The 17,176-nt window shown below is 47.2% G+C and overlaps 2 protein-coding genes across 3 annotated transcripts; both read right to left on the bottom strand.

Annotated features, from left to right (window-relative positions):
* Window positions 1-1,367: 1,367 nt before the first annotated feature.
* On the bottom strand, window positions 1,368-9,759 carry gopc (golgi-associated PDZ and coiled-coil motif containing). Of its 2 annotated transcripts, XM_069161582.1 has the most exons (9): window positions 9,237-9,758; window positions 7,312-7,479; window positions 6,920-6,943; window positions 6,453-6,628; window positions 5,510-5,675; window positions 5,337-5,432; window positions 4,801-4,965; window positions 4,508-4,673; window positions 1,368-3,511 (listed from the first exon to the last, which is right to left on the bottom strand). In XM_069161582.1, the coding sequence occupies exons 1-9, from the start codon at window positions 9,495-9,497 to the stop codon at window positions 3,396-3,398; spliced, it is 1,338 nt and encodes a 445-aa protein (XP_069017683.1). In that variant the 5' UTR covers window positions 9,498-9,758; the 3' UTR covers window positions 1,368-3,395. The 2 variants fall into 2 exon arrangements, with proteins under 2 accessions (XP_069017683.1, XP_069017684.1); XM_069161583.1 differs by lacking the exon at window positions 6,920-6,943 and having other exon boundaries at window positions 9,237-9,759.
* A 189-nt stretch (window positions 9,760-9,948) lies between these two features.
* On the bottom strand, window positions 9,949-16,449 carry cfap206 (cilia and flagella associated protein 206). Its single transcript, XM_069161576.1, has 12 exons — window positions 16,290-16,449; window positions 16,029-16,112; window positions 15,539-15,629; window positions 15,283-15,471; window positions 15,034-15,201; window positions 14,712-14,926; window positions 13,699-13,818; window positions 13,028-13,226; window positions 12,777-12,917; window positions 11,834-12,024; window positions 11,605-11,742; window positions 9,949-11,368 (listed from the first exon to the last, which is right to left on the bottom strand). The coding sequence occupies exons 1-12, from the start codon at window positions 16,395-16,397 to the stop codon at window positions 11,147-11,149; spliced, it is 1,866 nt and encodes a 621-aa protein (XP_069017677.1). The 5' UTR covers window positions 16,398-16,449; the 3' UTR covers window positions 9,949-11,146.
* Between the last annotated feature and the right edge of the window lie 727 nt (window positions 16,450-17,176).

Here is a 17,176-nt window from a genome sequence, read left to right as displayed (position 1 = left end):
AAAACGTCATTAGGTACCCTAAAAAACAAAGTGCTAGATAAATAAATTGTATTATTAATGTATTATTATAAGTGTAGTGCAGCCAGTGCAGGGCTGTCACATATTTAGTCCTATTTACATAAATAATAATAAAATTTAAAAAAAAAAAAATGTCATTACAACCTTCTGATTCAGTTAAAGCTGACTCTTGTCTGCTGAACTGGATGTGAATCAGTCAGTTGGAGCGCATCATGACGCAGCAGCCAATCTGCTATAAAATATAAAACACTCAGGTTAACTGCAAATTAATTGTAATTAAATTACACATAAAGTGAAACCAATTGAAAAGTGTTTTCATCTCCTGATCTGGTTTAGTAATCCAGCAGCTGTATGTCAGGCTCCTGATGTTGGCATAGGTCTGACAACAGCTGCACCACAGAGGGTTTAAAGGGGAGGAGAGGAGCTGACCTGATTGGCTGGGATTGAAGTCAGCTGTGACACACCTTCTATTTATCTATTCCTCCTACATCACCACTGTTCTGCATCAGAGTTGTGCCTGTGTTCAACAAAATACCAAACACCATGTAACACCCACTTACTGTGAAAACAGAAAACAAGAAAACAGAAATCAGTAAACAGGCCCGTTGTCTTCCTTGCAGCATGACCACTATTTGTGGGATCTAAAGTCTGAGTGAAGTCCAATCAGATCGAAGGTCACCACATCAAGTGTCCATAAATAAACTTTGGCAGAGATGAAAACTGGCAGATGGAGTCCATGTTTGTCATTTGATGATCCCAAACACTGCAACCATCACACAGGACTTTTTACAGGAAAACAAAGTGTTTCCTCCAAGCTGAACGCAACAGAACATCTCTGCAGAGTTTAATGTGGAAACCAGAAGAATAAATCCTCTCCAGTGAATCATCTCTGAAGCAGAACATGTCTACAGATATTTAATATATATATTATAATTTATAAAAGTCTAGACTGTCACCGATGAAGGGTGTCCTCCCTGTTGATGCTTTGGGCCTTTCTAACCTGGTTATTTTTAATTATACACAAGACCAAATAATCCAATAATTTCAAGATGATATCATTTTTAATCACTGAATATTTTAGTGATGTACTTCATGTGTATTTATGTTTTTTTTTTTTAATGTAGTATTTATTTGCTTTATTTCCATGATGAACTTGATAGTGTGCACCGAGGCCAGCTGATTGTGATTATTTGTGCAGACGTTTATATAACTGTGTTAAAGTTCTGTCCAGTGGTGCCGACCGGTTCTTAGATCCGGTTGGATCAGTCCTCCTTCGGGTCCAAACATGTTCTAATTTATGTCCCGAGACGTTTATTAAAGTACTTCAGCTGAGTTACAAACAAACCAAATCTGAACCAGACCTTTATTTAAAAGGCTAAAAAAGAAGCTGAATACATTAAATGCAAAGATGCACATCAACATGTCGAGAGCTGAGCGATACGAACCAAGCAGCAAAGAAAGAAGAACAAAACAGAGAGGAGAGGAGAAGGCTGCAGGGTCAGAGGCTGAGCGTGTTCCTGGGAGAACAGGTGAGAAGAGGTGAGGGGGCGGGGCACAGTGAGGTCAGCAGTGCAGAGGTCTGAACCGTCCTCCAGGGGGCAGCGGTTTGTTGTGTTGTATTGCGGTACACTGTGACATGTTCCTGACCAAACACATGTTACAACAGAACTGAGAGAAGATCAACATGAGCAAAAACTAAACGCACAATACGGCAACACACACGTTAGCCTCCGCCCATAAAATGATTGTTTTCACAGGTCACTGTGCCCACACCTGTATACTCAACGTACTGTGACATGCCACATGCTAGTGAATGTTAAAAAGCTGTGGCAGAGCAATGATCCACCCTACTACCACCTTATAGTCGGGACAGGTCGGGATGGGACAGGACGGGTCTCCGAGGTCACTTTAATGTCCTAGAGGACCTGGGACAGGAAGATGCGAGGGGTTACAGCAGGCTGTCTAAAAACATAGAAGAAAGAAGAAGAAGAAGAACAGAAGGATGCTGTGTGATGCACGGGGACGTGAGAGGGACATGAGAGTCACCTGGGTGATCCGATCACACCTGGGTGATCCGATCACAAGAGGACAGTTTAAGTCCAGGTGTGAACACACCCAGGACTCACGGAGAACCGGTCTGCTCAGACCACATTGTTTTATCAGTGTGAATGTGTCCTGGACCAAACTGAAGGACCGCCCGCTCAGATGATGTCATCAGAATAATTAATTGAATGAATATCCAATAGAAAAGCTGTCCTGTGTTTGATTGACAGCTGTCCTGTGTGATTGACAGCTGACCTGTGCAAGAGGCAGAGAGATTTCCTGGTGTCTATAAATCAGCTGTTTCCTGTCTGTCTATTTTCTGACACAGAGCTGTGGAAGAGGCCCCGCCCCTCGCACAATTCACCGATTCAGCGCAGCGCAGAGCCCTGCCCTCTCAGACCAGCCGGAATAATTCAATAATCTGAGTGGTCGTGGTCGGGTCTGACGGTTCAAGTTAGGAATTACAAACGGGAGTGTTCAGACGTTTACAAAACAGTAAAATAAATTTCTAACAGACGTAGAATTAAAATGAGATCCAGAGAGGAAAGAAGTGTCTGGGTGTTAAATACCTGCTGCTGCCTCTAACTGTTCATGCGCGTTCACTGGAGGCACGTTAGTGCAGGTGAGCACCAGGTGTGAGCACCAACACCAGGTGTGAGCAGAGCCACAGTCTCCACAGGTTTCTATGATGGACAAACATTACTGATAGGATAGTTGGTTAAATATGAAAATGTTGTACATCAGGTAGAGAATAAGACTTTAGATCCAGAAGCAGTGAAATGTTCTCACAGCGAGACATAAAGAAAAGAAAGCGTTAGCTCTGTTCCTGTTTCTGCTTTATGATATCTGGAGGCTTCCTATAGGTTTTAAATGCGTTTCAAGCTTGAAAAGGTGTTTAGTTGACGACGGGCAGAATTTTAACACATCTTCTCAGGTTGACATTCATGAACTGCGCTGATCACTTATATGCGAGAAACTGATAATAACCGTGTTGTCTGGGACCTTGTGGGATGAGACAGAATCACTAACAGTGACCCCTGAAAGATGTTTTCTATGAAGACTAAGATCCTCCTCTTCTCTGACATTGCCGTGCCTCCGTCACTCCTCCATCTGCTGCTCTTGTTCTGTCTGCTCTGATTAGTATTGTGATAAAGCATCCCCACCCCATCCAGCATGGCTCCCTCCTCCACCCCCACAATGACCCCCCAGAGAAGGGAAATACACTGCTGCAGATCGTCCTCCTCGTCCCTGGGATTGTCTTTGATTTCTGTGTTTCAGTTTGTCCTGGTGTCTCCTGGTGTCTCCTGGTGTCCTCAGAGAACCGGGCGGAGTGTCTAGGAGGAGCATTCAGTCTCCAGAGGCTTGGAGGGGGTTTCCACTGACGGAGTCTCGCTGGAGACCCCGGTGTCTCCGTTCTCCGGCCCGTTGCTCAGGGATATCTTCTCCAGAGCTGGGAGGAAAAAAGAAAAAAATACAACCTATTGTAATCTCTTCTAATAAAAACATAATTTGGTACTTTTGAGACAGGAGTCAGGATATTTGGGCAAACTGAGACACTGTCAATCATAGAGCCCCGGTTTTTTGGAGCCAACCATCAGTGATGTCATCGTTTGTTTGTGAACGTTATGAAGCCTCCAGTTCAGATTCTGTCCGTCACCATCTTCTTAGTTCGTAGCGGTTTGGAGCAGGAAGTGACCATATTTGGACGAGCTGGGGGAGGAGCCAGCGGTGGATCTGACCGATCTGATTGGAAACCCGACGATGCTATGTCCCGCCCACAAATAACTGTAACCTGACTGCACCACAGGCCTGTCAATCAAACAGACACGCCCCCAAAAACAGGTCTTTTTGAATCTTCTTTTCTAATGAATGAGGGATTATTTTCAGATGGACCTCCAGAAAACTAATAAGAAGGAGCGACTTTAGCTAACAACACCGAGATAACTGATGGACACATTTTATTCACTTTGTATTCGATGAGAGAAGTTGAATGGGAGTGTATGGAGCTGGAGGCTTTTTGGAGCCGACCTCTAGTGGCACTCGGTGGTATTGCAGTTTAAGGCACTTCTGTATCGGCCTCATTTTTCAGACCTGGAAGCTACGAACACTTTTATATACAGTCTCTTAAATTTGAAAATGAATTACTTATTAATTTAACTAAAATGAAGAGGTCCATTAATGTGCAAATATATCTTTCTATGCATTTTTGTAGAGAAACCTATAAAATGTCATGTGAAATTATAATTCATAATTACAGAGTGAGTTCTGCATATTTACAAACTGCTCTGCATTTTTGTGGATGTGACTTTAGGCGACACGGATATAAATCCCTGGATTCTGCATTACATTCCTAGGTTTGTCCTTCTGTGGGTTTACATGCTAACTTCATACGTGTTGTGGATCTGTGAGCATCATGCCAGTGATTAGGTCCAGTTTGTGAACGTACCCTGCAGGGATGCAGAGCCGTCTCTGGGCGCGGCCGTGCTGCTGTCCTCCAGTTCGTCCAGGTAGAGTCGGTAGCGATGGCCGCTGTCGTCCTCGTACTCCACATTCTCGTCATCACTGTCCACCTCCGGAGCCACGTACACCACCTCGAACTCGATCTGCCCCCGCTGACACACACACATACACACACACCCTCAGAGTCTCTGGGGCTTACACTGTGTGTGTGTGTGTGTGTGTGTGTGTGTGTGTGTGTGTGTGTGTGTGTGTGTGTGTGTGTGTGTGTGTGTGTGCTACCTGCTGGGAGAGGATGGTCACGGCCTCCTTGTGTTTGGCGTCTCGTAGATTGATACTGTTGACGGCGAGGACGGCGTCTCCGACGTGCAGACCTCCACACCGGTCCGCTGGCTGGCTGGGATGGATCTCCGAGATGAGGATGGGAACGCCGTGCTCCTTCCCACCCTGCAGAAAGCACACGCATGACATCACGGCCACACGGAGGGCGGAGCCTGAGCAGCACGTCTCGCTGTGAGTCAGTGATGAGCTGTTGAAAGGTCTCACTGCCCCATCGACCCGTCTGTCCATGTTCTGCGTTTCTCTCTCTGCTCTTCTTTTCTCTCTCTCTGCTCCCCTTTTCTCTCTCTGCTCCTCGTTTCTCTCTCTGTTCCTCTTTTCTCTCTCTGCTCCTTTTTTCTCTCTGCTCCTCGTTTCTCTCTCTCTGTTCCTCTTTTCTCTGTCTCTGCTCCTCGTTTCTCTCTCTGCTCCTCGTTTCTCTCTCTGCTCTCCCGTCTCTATAAAATGAGTGCTTGAAACATAAAGAGTCTGTTTCTTACAGTGATGGAGATCCCCAGACCCTCGTGGTCCTCTTTGACCAACACCACCTTCCTGATCGGCCCGACTCCCTGCGTTTTCTTCAACATGTCGGGGTCCTGCAGTCACACAGACAGACATTGAATAAACAGTGAAAGCCTCAGCGGTGCCCCCTGCTGTGCGGCTCCACACTCACATGTCCCATGGGAGTTGGTAGAGGTTTCTTGGGGTCACTGCGGCCTCGACAGGCTCGGATTACCGTCTTATGGCGGTGGAGGTGAATCTCCGCCTCCAGCTGGTTCCACAGCTTGTCGTGTGCCGGACCCTTCATGTCCCGGCCCAGTAACTGGATCTGCTGCACCCTGCAGGACAGACGGGAAGTCATGATGTCACGAGATGCCTTTTAATGAACAAACATGAGGTCTGAAAGATGAAGAGATGGATCCTGTATGAGGACAATAAATCACTGGGACTGTCTGACGGAGGATGCTCAACACTCAGCTGGTCAGATGGTTCTGTTGTGTTTGGGTCAGTGCAGCTATGACCTCCATCCTGCTGCAGATTGTAGAGCGAAGCATCAGACAGACAGATGTTTTAAATCAAGTCTAGTTTATGGATTAAATATTATAAATGACTGACAGTTTATCTGGACTATGTTCTCTATGTTGGTCCAAGCCAACCATCAATGATGTCATCGTTGGTTTGTGAACATTATGAAGCCTCCAGTTCAGATTCTGTCCGTCACCATCTTGCTAGTTCTGAGCGGTTTGGAGCAGGAAGCGACCATATTTGGACGAGCTGGCGGAGGAGCCAGCGGTGGACCTGACTGATCTGATTGGAAACCTGATGATGTGATGTCGTTAAATCTTTGAGGAAATCATTCGTAGTATTCTTTTCTTCAAAGACATTTAGGAACCTTCAGCTGGATTTGGACGTGAGCACTGAGTTACTGAGTGATTAAAGGAGACAGCAAACTGAGGAGAACCAGAACAGTAAGTAAAATGCAGCAGAGGACTGAGAGGTTGCATCCCTGGTTATTATTTTGATAATTACCATCATCAGCTGTAATTCTCTGACATAATATCTTCTCATTGACCCTCGGTGTTAAGCTGGAGGTGCTGTGAGCTCTCCCTTCTCACCTTCCAGCCAGCTCCTTGTCCAGGTATTTGGCAGCCAGCCTGGCTCCGTACACCTCAGCCTGCAGTACCGCCATGTGCCTGCGGAGGGCCTCGTTCTCCTTCTTGTACAGTCGGACCTCTGCGTCCAGCCGGGCCTCTGAATGTTTCTCCTTCTTACTGGCCACCAGCTCCTGTTCCTGGAAGAAGAACCTCTGAGGTGAGCAGGAGGAGAAACACTGCAGAGGAGCTCTCATCACAGGAGGACCAATACAATATTAATACAGACATTTTAATCTGATCAAAATCTGTCCTCAGATCTTTTATTCCATGTTTAACAAGTTCTTATTGGTCCCAAGCAGACAGGATCAGACTCATGTTCAGAGTGTTTAACAGAGTTGAACGTGTTTCTGAACAGGAAGTAAAGAACGAAGTCTCGCAGTGATTTAATCTACAACTTCATTTCAACATGACATCGTCCACACACTCACCAGGTGGTCCAGTGTCGGAGGAGGCTTTAAGGAGGAGCAGAGGAGGAACAGAGAGAAGATTAGAGGAGTCAGTGTCAGCCAGGACAGAGCACGTTATAATACAACTAGAAGTAAATATTAACGTGAAGAAATACAAAGGTTAGTGTTGAATACAGTAACTGAGAGAAGGAGGAGAAGGAGGAAGCAGTAGCAGCAGCTGATGATGATCAGGAGGCGTCAAAGAAGCTGATTCAGCTGTTTGGGTGGAGCTCAGCTATGTGAATAAATGTTACTGAACATGAGGATGGAGACCTGATAGAGGAACTCCTGTCCCCCTGGTGGTCCTCCTCAGCACCTCTGCTGTTAAACAGACACGTGTGAAACATGACAACGTGGACGGTGCGTCCTCCTACCATCCTGTCCTTGATGGTGTCCGAGTCCTCCGCCGGGCCCTGCTGCTTCACGTGGAGCTGCAGCTGGAGAGTGTGGAGCTGCAGCAGCAGGTCGTGGACCTCCCGCTCCACCACCACCCGCTCCGCTTTAGCCTCCGTCAGCTCAGAGCGCAGGTCCACCAGCTGGGCCTGGAGAAGGGAGGGGAGGAGGAGGGGGTCAGGGTGGTGCTGCAGGACAGCCTACCTTCACAGACCTCAGGACACAGTGTGTGTAGATCTGATTATGTTCACTCCATCACAACATGCTCTGGAAGGCTGTGTGTGTGTGTGTGTGTGTGTGTGGACTGTTGATCGTTCCCAACAGGCTGATCCATAGATGCTGCTGGTGTTGTAAGAACTTGTGTTTCCATGGATACCAGGAGCCGGGTCCTTTTAAGAGTCCTTCTGTTCTCCTCTCTGGTTTCGACCGGATAAGGGAAACCTGTTCACCAGGATTTAATTATTCTAATAATATAAAGACAAAGGCTTCGATGTACCGGTCCATCTACGCTGATGGTTCTGATCTTCGGGTCGTCACTGAAAGAATGAGGTCACAGATACGAGCAGCTGAAGTGAGTTTCAAGAGCTCCGACATCTGGAGGGAGCTCGGAGGAGAGCGGCGGTTCTGGTTTCAGACCTGGTTTAGAACTAGTTTAGGGCTGTTATTAGACTTGTTTCTGGCGTGGTTTTAGCCTGGTTCTGGGACTCATTTTGGGTCTAGTTTAAAATTTTAACAGAAGCAGTTTTGGAGCATCTTCTGTCTGGTTTAAGCATTTCAGTTCTGGTTTCAAAGCTGGTCTCAGACTTTGTTTCAGACCAGTGTGGGGTTCTGGTCTGGTTTTGGACAAAATCTAGACTTTATTTAGGACTGTTTTTTAGGACCTGGTTTCTGCCGCTGCTCCTTCAGTTGAGGAGGTTCAGGTTCCGGTTCTGATCAGGATCCTCGTGGACTCCTTCCATGGGAGGTTATCGGGACCAGTCCAGATGACCAGAATACACCAGAAACTGGACTAACCTGCTTCACCGAGACCGGACTGGATCAGAGAAGGAGGATGGAGACTAACTGGATGTTCTACTGGACAGAACCATCAGCCAACAGAACTCTGGGCAGTTCTCAATCTATAAACTAATCAGCAAGAACCAGGAAGCAGAGAACGAGTCCACTGGTCTGTAATGTGGACCTCTGAAAAGCAGGGGTGCTTTTCTAATTGGGCCGTCCGAGGTGGATCAATAAATTCAGAGACGGCTCCTGTTCCGAGGGAACGATGCGTGACGTGCTCGGAGCAGGAGGAAGGTACAACACCAATGAGTAAACGGTACATATTTCAGCACCGGATCATCATCAGTTCCTGAGTTACACACGTTTTTGTGAGCAGTGGACAGCAGAGGTAAACAACATGAAGTTTCGCCTACAACACAGTCGTAGCTCCGCCCCCTACTCACCTGATTTGTCCCCCTGCTGCTTTCTTTCTGTTCAACGATAATTTAACACAAACTTACATGTTTCAGGTGTGTAAAACATCTCAGACCACCGCTCACTAACACCTGTGTAACCCAGCTGCTGATTTTGATCACGAGACTAAACTTCCTCATCAGGCTCCGACCTTCTTCCTGCGCCATGATGATGTTTGGTCAGCTGGCTTGGGTGGGGTGTTTGCTTGTGTGTGTGTGTGTGTGTGTGTGTGGGGGGGGGGGGGGGTCTAGATGTTGCCTCTGGAGACAGACACTAACATCTGTGTGACTGTAACCATCGCTGTCTGTTCTTTACCAGACACATTACACCTGCAGGTGTTGAGTGACAGGTCAGGTGAGCCGCTGCAGCAGCACCGGAGGACCGGGAGGAGGCTCACTGTGTCGGCGGCCCGGAGGACCAGAGGACCGGCGGCCCGGTGACACGAAGCACTCACCTCCAGTTTGTGGTTGAGTTGGAACACCGTCTGCGTCTTGTGGCAGAGTTGAGCGAAGCAGGAGCTCAGGCTGGTCATCTTCTGCCGACCCTCGTACGTGATGTCCACCTGGTCCGGGTCGATCTCCCCCAGCAGCAGGTCCACGTCCACGAAGGCCTTGTCGAACTCCTTCTCCAGAACCTCCAGCCACCGGAACATGGACATACCGGGGCCGAGGCCTGGGCTGTGGCCCTGCGGGGAGCATCCAGCCGAGGCGGACATGGCGAGAGCACGGCAGCTCTAATGGACACGGTCGAACGGAACCGAACTGGGACGGTGGATCCTCTCTGACGAGCACCGAGAAACGACGCAGCTCAGGCTCCGCTGAAAAGGGATGTTTACCGGAGAAACACCGGATAAACTGCGCTCCGTGTCTCTGCCGAGGAGCCCAGCCTGACCAGGAAATCCTTCATCACAGTCCGGCTCAGTCAGCAGCTACTTCTGTCTGCCGGGGAGCAGCCAGAGGCAGACAGGAGCAGTAGATAACGGAGGAGGAGCTGCTACTGCTGCTTCTTCTTCTACCGCAGACCGGACATACTTCCGGGTAGTGCTGCCTCCTGCTGGTCGAGTGGTTGGTCGAGCAGCTGAGGAAACTCACTTTAAAACCATAAACGACATCGATCCTCGTAATGAAAATAAGATTTAACATTGAAAAAAATAACTACTTTTTCTGACTCTGATATTTAAACTTTATTAGTGTTTGATGAAATTAAAATTGGATTCGTATTACAAGACCGAAAAAGGGAACTGCTGTAAAACAGCATAATTATGATGGCCAAACATTTCAGATGCAGGTTCATTCATGCTTTTATTAATCTGCAGGAAAGAGTTCATTCATTTTAAGAAAGCTTTAAAATGAGTAAAAACTAAACAAGCGTTGAGTCCACAGTCATGTACATAGATGACTTCCTGATTAGATCTCTGACCTCATTAGTATCTTTTATTTGTATTTATTTATTTAAATTATTGTTGCTGTTCTCGTTATTTATATATTTTCTGTTGTTGTTACCGATTTGAATTTCAAAAATGCTGAATCATGTTTTGTATCTGCCAACTTTGATTTAAATAACTTTTTCTCTTTTTTAAAAAGTTTCTAATGGCTAAAGCAAAAGAAACGGTGTTCTTTGCCTTTCAAATATTTGCTCACTAATAAAGTGAGAGAAGTTCAAATGTGTCCTCCAGAGAAATAAACAGGAAGTTCAGTCCGGCTGCTCATTTTCTAAAAACTCATGTGTTTTGAATTGTTCTCCTACAGCTGAATCCTTGTCAGACATCCTACAAATTCACCTCAATATATTTCATTTATCTTTTTGTTTTCAGGATGTTTTGTTTCTTCTTTCTGATTCTAAAAGGGAAAATGTAGAATATTTGTTTATTTTATAATGAATTTTGTATTTATACCACAAATTCAGTGTTTCTAAACCATTTAAGAAAGAAGTCAGCAACTAAGTCAGACACATAAACAAACACACCAACTACTGAAATGAATCTCTGAATGAAGTTGGTGATATCATTTGTACTTTTGAATGAGGATCTTGTTGGACTGCCTGCAGCCCTGGAACATGAATGTTTCAGTGCAGCAACAGCAGCAGATCAAAAAAATACACCCCGAGTTTACGTTCGTTTACACAGTAAACATCCTCCATCTCTGGATTCACAGGAAGAAGTCGAATAAATGTGTCACGCTTGGCAGATTATTTAATAATTCAAATATATTCTGGAGTATTTAATTAAACCTCTTAAATCCCGACCTGTTTCTAACTGCTTTTAAAAATAAAGTGCTGGTGTCAGACAGAAATCAAAATGACCTGGGAGCAGAATGATAAAACTAACATGGACTTGTATTTTGTTTAAATGTGTGTAGATCCGCATCATTCATCCACCGCCCGGGTCAGGTCAGTCTGGACCACCTGTGCGTCTCTCTGCCCCCTCACACCTGCCAGGTACACCTGAGGTTTGGGCACGTTGCTCACCCCGTCTCTCTTGGTCTGGCAGGCAGCATCCCGGGGCGGCCAGGTCTGGGAGACGTTGTCCCGTCTCAGGTGGCTCTCATCCGTCTGCACTGAGTGGGTCACCTTGGTCCGGAGGTCGGCCTGGGATTGTGAGAAATAAAAATACAGTTTGTTATACTGAAAGAGCAGTAAAGACAGAGCTGCTTCGTATCAGACGTGCACTCATGTGGGCGTAGAGAAAAGTGGGCGTGGCCATCTGCTGATGGTGAACTGGAGGATAGTGAATGCTTGACATACACTCATATGTTAGAACGTGTAATAAACACGTGTTCTCCTTCTTGACTGTGGATTAGAAACTGAACATCCGTGAGTCTCACCAGTTTGAGAGCTTTCCGTCGGAGCTGCCACTCGTTCCACTCATAGGACCTGACGATGTGGGTCGGGGTCGGGTGGAGGTCCGTCTGGGTGCCGATCTCACACTTAGTGATGGGCTTCGCCGGGAAACTCTCTCCTTGCTGCGTGCGATGAGACGTAAAAATACGTTTGAACTCCCCGTCGCTGCTGCTCACTACAGGCGTACCACTGATACACAGACGGGCCGCTCACCTCCGAGTCCGGACTCACGCTGGACACCTGGTGCAGTCTGAGCAGCTGGATGAGTTCGGGGGAACATCTGGCTCGTTCTTCCACCGCTCTAATGAAGTCGTCTGGACTGGAGGAAAACTTCAGGGCTGCTTCTTTGGAGCTGAAAACGTAGAGCTTCTCTTTGTGCTTCAGGACTCCGATGTGAGGGTTACCTACAAGACACGCACAGATTCAGGATGCTCGTCGGGCTGCATCCTTCGTCAGATAAAACATTATGACCCACTGCTGCCTGAGTACGCAGGAAGTCCATCAGTGGGACTGACTTCATGGAAGCAGGAAGCCGGCAAGGTGAGCAGGTCTTTACGTGACTGCCACCATTATAACCTGACTGAGGCTGATTAATTCATCATCATCAATAATGAGTCTTTCTGTTTGCAGGAGGATGTCAGCTGAGGCGGTTTCGGACATCTGATCCGTCTCTCATCGATGTCTCTCTCCAAGATGGACATCGATGAGACCCGTCCAACGGGGAGGAGACACCAGCGCAGAGCAAGAAGACAATAGGAGAAATAGAAATGGAGCTTCGGGTCCCGTTGGAGTCTTGGAGTTCTCCTGGATCAATGTGTGCTCTGACAGGACCACCGGAGCTGGTCGCTCATCAGCAGCATCCCAGCAGCAGCCTCACGAGTCCATCTGGACGAGCTGCAGCTGGTGGAGTCACATGTTCGTCGGGAAGGACCACGACCAGCTCCGGCGTTAGAGGCGGAGCGTGACGCAGCTCATCTCCAGTTTTAATGAAGCCGGTTGCCATAGCAACCTGGACCTACATATACGGCAAAGAAATGTGCTGGTGGATGGAGATCAGGGAGGCGGTGTCAGACTGATCTAAAGTCCGCTCAGACCTTCACCCCATCTGGCCGGATTCAGTAAGTGATGTCACAGCAGTGCATGATGGGAACGGTACCTGGAAGAAGAAGACCGTCCTTGTCCACCAGCGTGAACCCACAGACTCCGTTATACTGCAGAGGAAGCTCTTCAGAGGAGGCGGAGGTTTCCTGGAGGAGCCACTCATCAGCGTTCACCTGAGCCGGGTCGACCTGCTCACCTGGGAGGAGGAGGAGGAGCCAAGAACAGCCGCTTTAATGTCCGCTCTACTTCCGGTTCCAGCTTTATAAAACAGGAGGTCATCACTACAGAGGATGACATCATCCATACCTGAGGACCGGGCCATCCTCTGCTCATCTGTCTTCACCTCTGACGTCTCCAGCAGCCCGTCCAGGTACGCAGCAGAGAAGATGTCGGCCTGCGACGCCAGGAAGGGCTGCAGGTTGAGAGTGATGCTGTGGAGGATGTTGAGCAGCTCAGCCTCATCCTGAAGTCCAGACCACAGCGTGGACAGAACCCTAAAGAGCGGCTGGAGGACACGAGGAGGGGCGATAAGAAGGAGGCTGTGGATACACCAAGAACTAAACAGCTGTTTCCTCCCGACTCAACCCTGAACTCAACACTCCCATCAGGATGACACTGATGGACAAATATGCTGAACTGGTCCTTTAGAGGTCACTTTAGAGGATAGATGGATAGATGGATAGATGGATAGATAGATAGATAGATGGATGGATGGATGGATGGATGGATGGATGGATGGATGGATGGATGGATGGATGGATGGATGGATGGATAGATAGATAGATAGATAGATAGATAGATAGATAGATAGATAGATAGATAGATAGATAGATAGATAGATAGATAGATAGATAGATGGATGGATGGATGGATGGATGGATGGATGGATGGATGGATGGATAGATAGATAGATAGATAGATAGATAGATAGATAGATAGATAGATAGATAGTAGTAAAGTCAGTGATCAACACGTACGAACACGGTTGCCGTCGGCATCGCTGTCTTTGACTGGACCGTCTCCTTCAGCAGCTTCATCTGGGCTGAGAGTTCCTTCTGCAGGACCTCCACGTTCTTCACACAGGAACACGCATCAGCCTGGGGGAGGGATGGGGGGACACAAAGATTTAGATTTTATTACATATTTTACTCGGGAACATAAACATGAACTGAGTTCATAAACTGCAAACAGACAGACCTCTAATCTGTGTGTCGTATGACTTCTAATAACTATGATTCTTTATTCTGACACCATATTTTAGTACGGTGTGCCTCAAGGGTCAATTCAAGGTCCAGTTGAACTTTTTCTGCATATACGACCCCCTGGGACATCATCAGCTGTATGTCAGAGAAGGACCCCTGCAAGCTGAGCTGTCTGCAGGACTGCCTGGGTTCAAACCTTCTCCAACTCAACGCCAGTAACATTGAGATCCTGCTCATCCACCATCAACCCTGCCATCCCCTGATCCTCTGCTAGATGAGGTCAAAGGTCAAACCCATTTCAACAAATCTTGGGTGTTTAATTCAACATTACTTTCAGCGTCGAGCAGCAGACTGTGATTCTGGTCTTGTTTTTAATGAACCTAGAAATATTACACACTCCAATGTTTGTTTTTAATCTTTGATTTCTCCAGCAGCCTTTTGATGGACCCTGACCTCAGTTTTGGACCAGAATCAGAACCCTGTGGACTCGTCAGGGTGTTTCAGAGTTGATTTAAACATCTTATTGATGACCTCTGTTGTTCTGTAGGGTCACACTGATCCTCAGGTTCTCCCTTTTTAAAACACACTTTTACTGGAGACGATCTGAACTCTCATCTGTTATGTCATTTATATTCATGTATGTCATTAACTTTTAGTCTTCTCTGTCCTGCAGGTTTCTGATCTGGTGGTTACTGACCCTCCAACCTGCCCACAAAATGCTGTCACCTGTTTCTGAAAACTTCTATATAAATGAAGTCATTATTAAATTCCAGATCTTCACAGCTCACCAGCAGTACTTTGAGGAAGACCTGGTGCTGCCTGACGTTGTACAGAGCCTGTCTGAGCAGGACGGCGGGGACGTCCCTCTGTCCATCCGGCGTGGCTGGGTCGGTCAGCGTCTCCAGCAGGGCGGTGTACTTCCACACCAGACTCTGAGTCCCACGCAGCTGGTCCTCGATGCTCCTGCTGGCGACTGGGAGAGCTTCTCCTAGAGCTGCAGGCACTGCAGGGAGGACAGAGACAGAAGCAGCTGATCCCCGATCAGGAGTGACGAGGACGTCTCAGACATCACCGGAATCTGCTACTTTGACGGTGAAATAAAAAGTGTACTGAGTTGGTGGACGGGGAGCCCCGCCTCCGTCCCCCTGCTGGCTCTGTTGAAGAGACAGATCCCCGTGACGATCATGCTGAGCTCACTGAGCTGCTGCTCCTTGTCTCTCTTCAGGAGGACCGTGAAGGCTCCGACCTCGGTCTGAGGGAAGACGCTCTGCAGGGCAGCTGCAACAGGAAGCAGACAGATCACCAGTCAGGTACACGTCGCTCACGGTCATCACGACGTCACCGTCACCCGTCAGTCACCTGTGGCCTCCTGCACGGCGCTGCTGTCGGCAGGTGAGCCCATGGAGGAGCGCTGCAGGATGTAGGAGGTGATCCGACGGTACAGAGCGTCACAGTCCTCCCTGCTCTTCACCCTGCTGTCAGTGATCGGCCTGCTCACCGCGTTTAGCTCTGCCTCCAGAACCCGGTGGACCTCCTGCAGGAAGTCACCTGCACAAACACACTGAGTCATCAGGAACTCACTCCACTCATTCAGAACAGTGTTTTATTTACTTACGTCGAGACATGTAGTTCATCTCGAAGAACACCTGCATTTTAATGGTGTCGAGGGCGGGGCTACATTTCTCCATCAGTCTGTCCACACACAGCTGGAAGACAGAGGGACATTAGAGGACAATTTGAAGTTACAGAGGGACATTAGAGGACAGTCTGGAGTTACAGAGGGACATTAGAGGACAGTCTGAAGTTACAGAGGGACATTAGAGGACAATTTGAAGTTACAGAGGGACATTAGAGGACGGTCTGAAGTTACAGAGGGACATTAGAGGACAGTCTGAAGTTACAGAGGGACATTAGAGGGCGATTTGAAGTTACAGAGGGACATTAGAGGACGGTCTGGAGTTACAGAGGGACATTAGAGGACAGTCTGAAGTTACAGAGGGACATTAGAGGATGGTCTGAGGTTACAGAGGGACATTAGAGGACAGGCTTCACTAACAGAGACAACATTCAGGGGACACTGAATCAAACAAATGAAATGAATTCACCTCCTCCAGTTTGTGGACGTCCTGACTGGTCAGAGTTCGGTCCTCATTGAAACCATTTCTGGAGTCCAGCAGGACAGCTTTGACCTGAGGGGACATCAGAGAGACGGACAGTGGGACACCAGGGAGAATAATAAACACTTTTATTATTTTTACTTCTGTATTTTTAACACAGGACGGCAGGTTGTTCAAAGAATAACAGAGTTACTCTAACTTCCGGTACCGAGCAGCCTAACGCGCCGCGGGTCCGTTGGGTTTACTCACCATGAAAGCCACCAGGGTGTCGGACACCGCGTGCCCTCTCCCCGCACACTCCCGCGCGACTTCATCGATGATGTTTTTAATCACTGTTTCTCCGTGAGCGCGAGACATCTCTACACACGCAAACACACACTCTTCAGCACACGGAACCAGCGGCAGAAGCCTGTTGACAACCGGTTGGCATAGCAACAGTGTCAACTAGCCATGTATTCCACCACAATGGTCACCAGAGGGCGCTACAGTTTAAAAAATAAATAATAATCCGGGAATTTTGGCTTTCAGAAACATCCCCGCCCTCTTTTTGGAGGGGAAAAAAAAAACGGACACTCGCCGTAGATTTGAATGTAAAATAGCGTTACAGAGTTTATAAATGACCCCAAAACACCATGTCAGGTAAATACATGTCCACTCTGCCTGTCAGGGAACACGCTGGATAGATTAAAAAGTTTTATTTGATCCCTTTTTTACTTTTTGTTATTCTGCTGTCCTATTATTTCCACATTGCTACCTTTTCTGTACGAAATAATAAGTAATTGTCTACACTGTGTAAATTTACATCTTGTTCAATAAAGTTCTTATTGTTAAAAAAGGAAGCTGCATTACTCTTCATATCAAAAAAATTGGAGCGAAAAGAAAAAAAATCCTGTCAACGGAGAAGTTTAGCAAAAGGGACTTCAGATACATCCTTCCAGTGATTTAACTTCAAATAAGACCAACACAAATGGAAGTATTTTAGTTATTGTCTAATCTGGTGTTTTCAGCCTCCCTCCTGTCATTTTCTTTTTGTAGTTTCCATCAGAGCTCCAGCTGTTAAAATGAGACATGATACAGAGTGGACAACAGTTAATGTGGAGAGCTGCATTTTACTCCAAAAGGTTTAGGTTGTTCTT

The sequence above is a fragment of the Embiotoca jacksoni genome, unplaced genomic scaffold, assembly GCF_022577435.1.
Source record: "Embiotoca jacksoni isolate LCO1_2020_lvr unplaced genomic scaffold, fEmbJac1.0.p SCAF_29, whole genome shotgun sequence".
NCBI lineage: Eukaryota > Metazoa > Chordata > Actinopteri > Embiotocidae > Embiotoca > Embiotoca jacksoni.
Note: the sequence above shows the minus strand (reverse complement) of the source record. Positions and strands in the feature narration are given on the sequence as shown.

Coding starts and splice junctions, on each gene's coding strand:
- gopc (XM_069161582.1), bottom strand. CDS start 9,497: ATGTCCGCCTCGGCTGGATGCTCCCCGCAGGGCCACAGCCCAGGCCTC. Junction 7,480..9,236: donor AACTCAACCACAAACTGGAG/GTGAGTGCTTCG, acceptor TCCCTTCTCCAG/GCCCAGCTGGTGGACCTGCG. Junction 5,676..6,452: donor GACAAGGAGCTGGCTGGAAG/GTGAGAAGGGAG, acceptor TCTGTCCTGCAG/GGTGCAGCAGATCCAGTTAC.
- cfap206 (XM_069161576.1), bottom strand. CDS start 16,397: ATGTCTCGCGCTCACGGAGAAACAGTGATTAAAAACATCATCGATGAA. Junction 13,819..14,711: donor TCTTCCTCAAAGTACTGCTG/GTGAGCTGTGAA, acceptor TCCCTCCCCCAG/GCTGATGCGTGTTCCTGTGT. Junction 13,227..13,698: donor TGCCGACGGCAACCGTGTTC/GTACGTGTTGAT, acceptor CGTGTCCTCCAG/CCGCTCTTTAGGGTTCTGTC.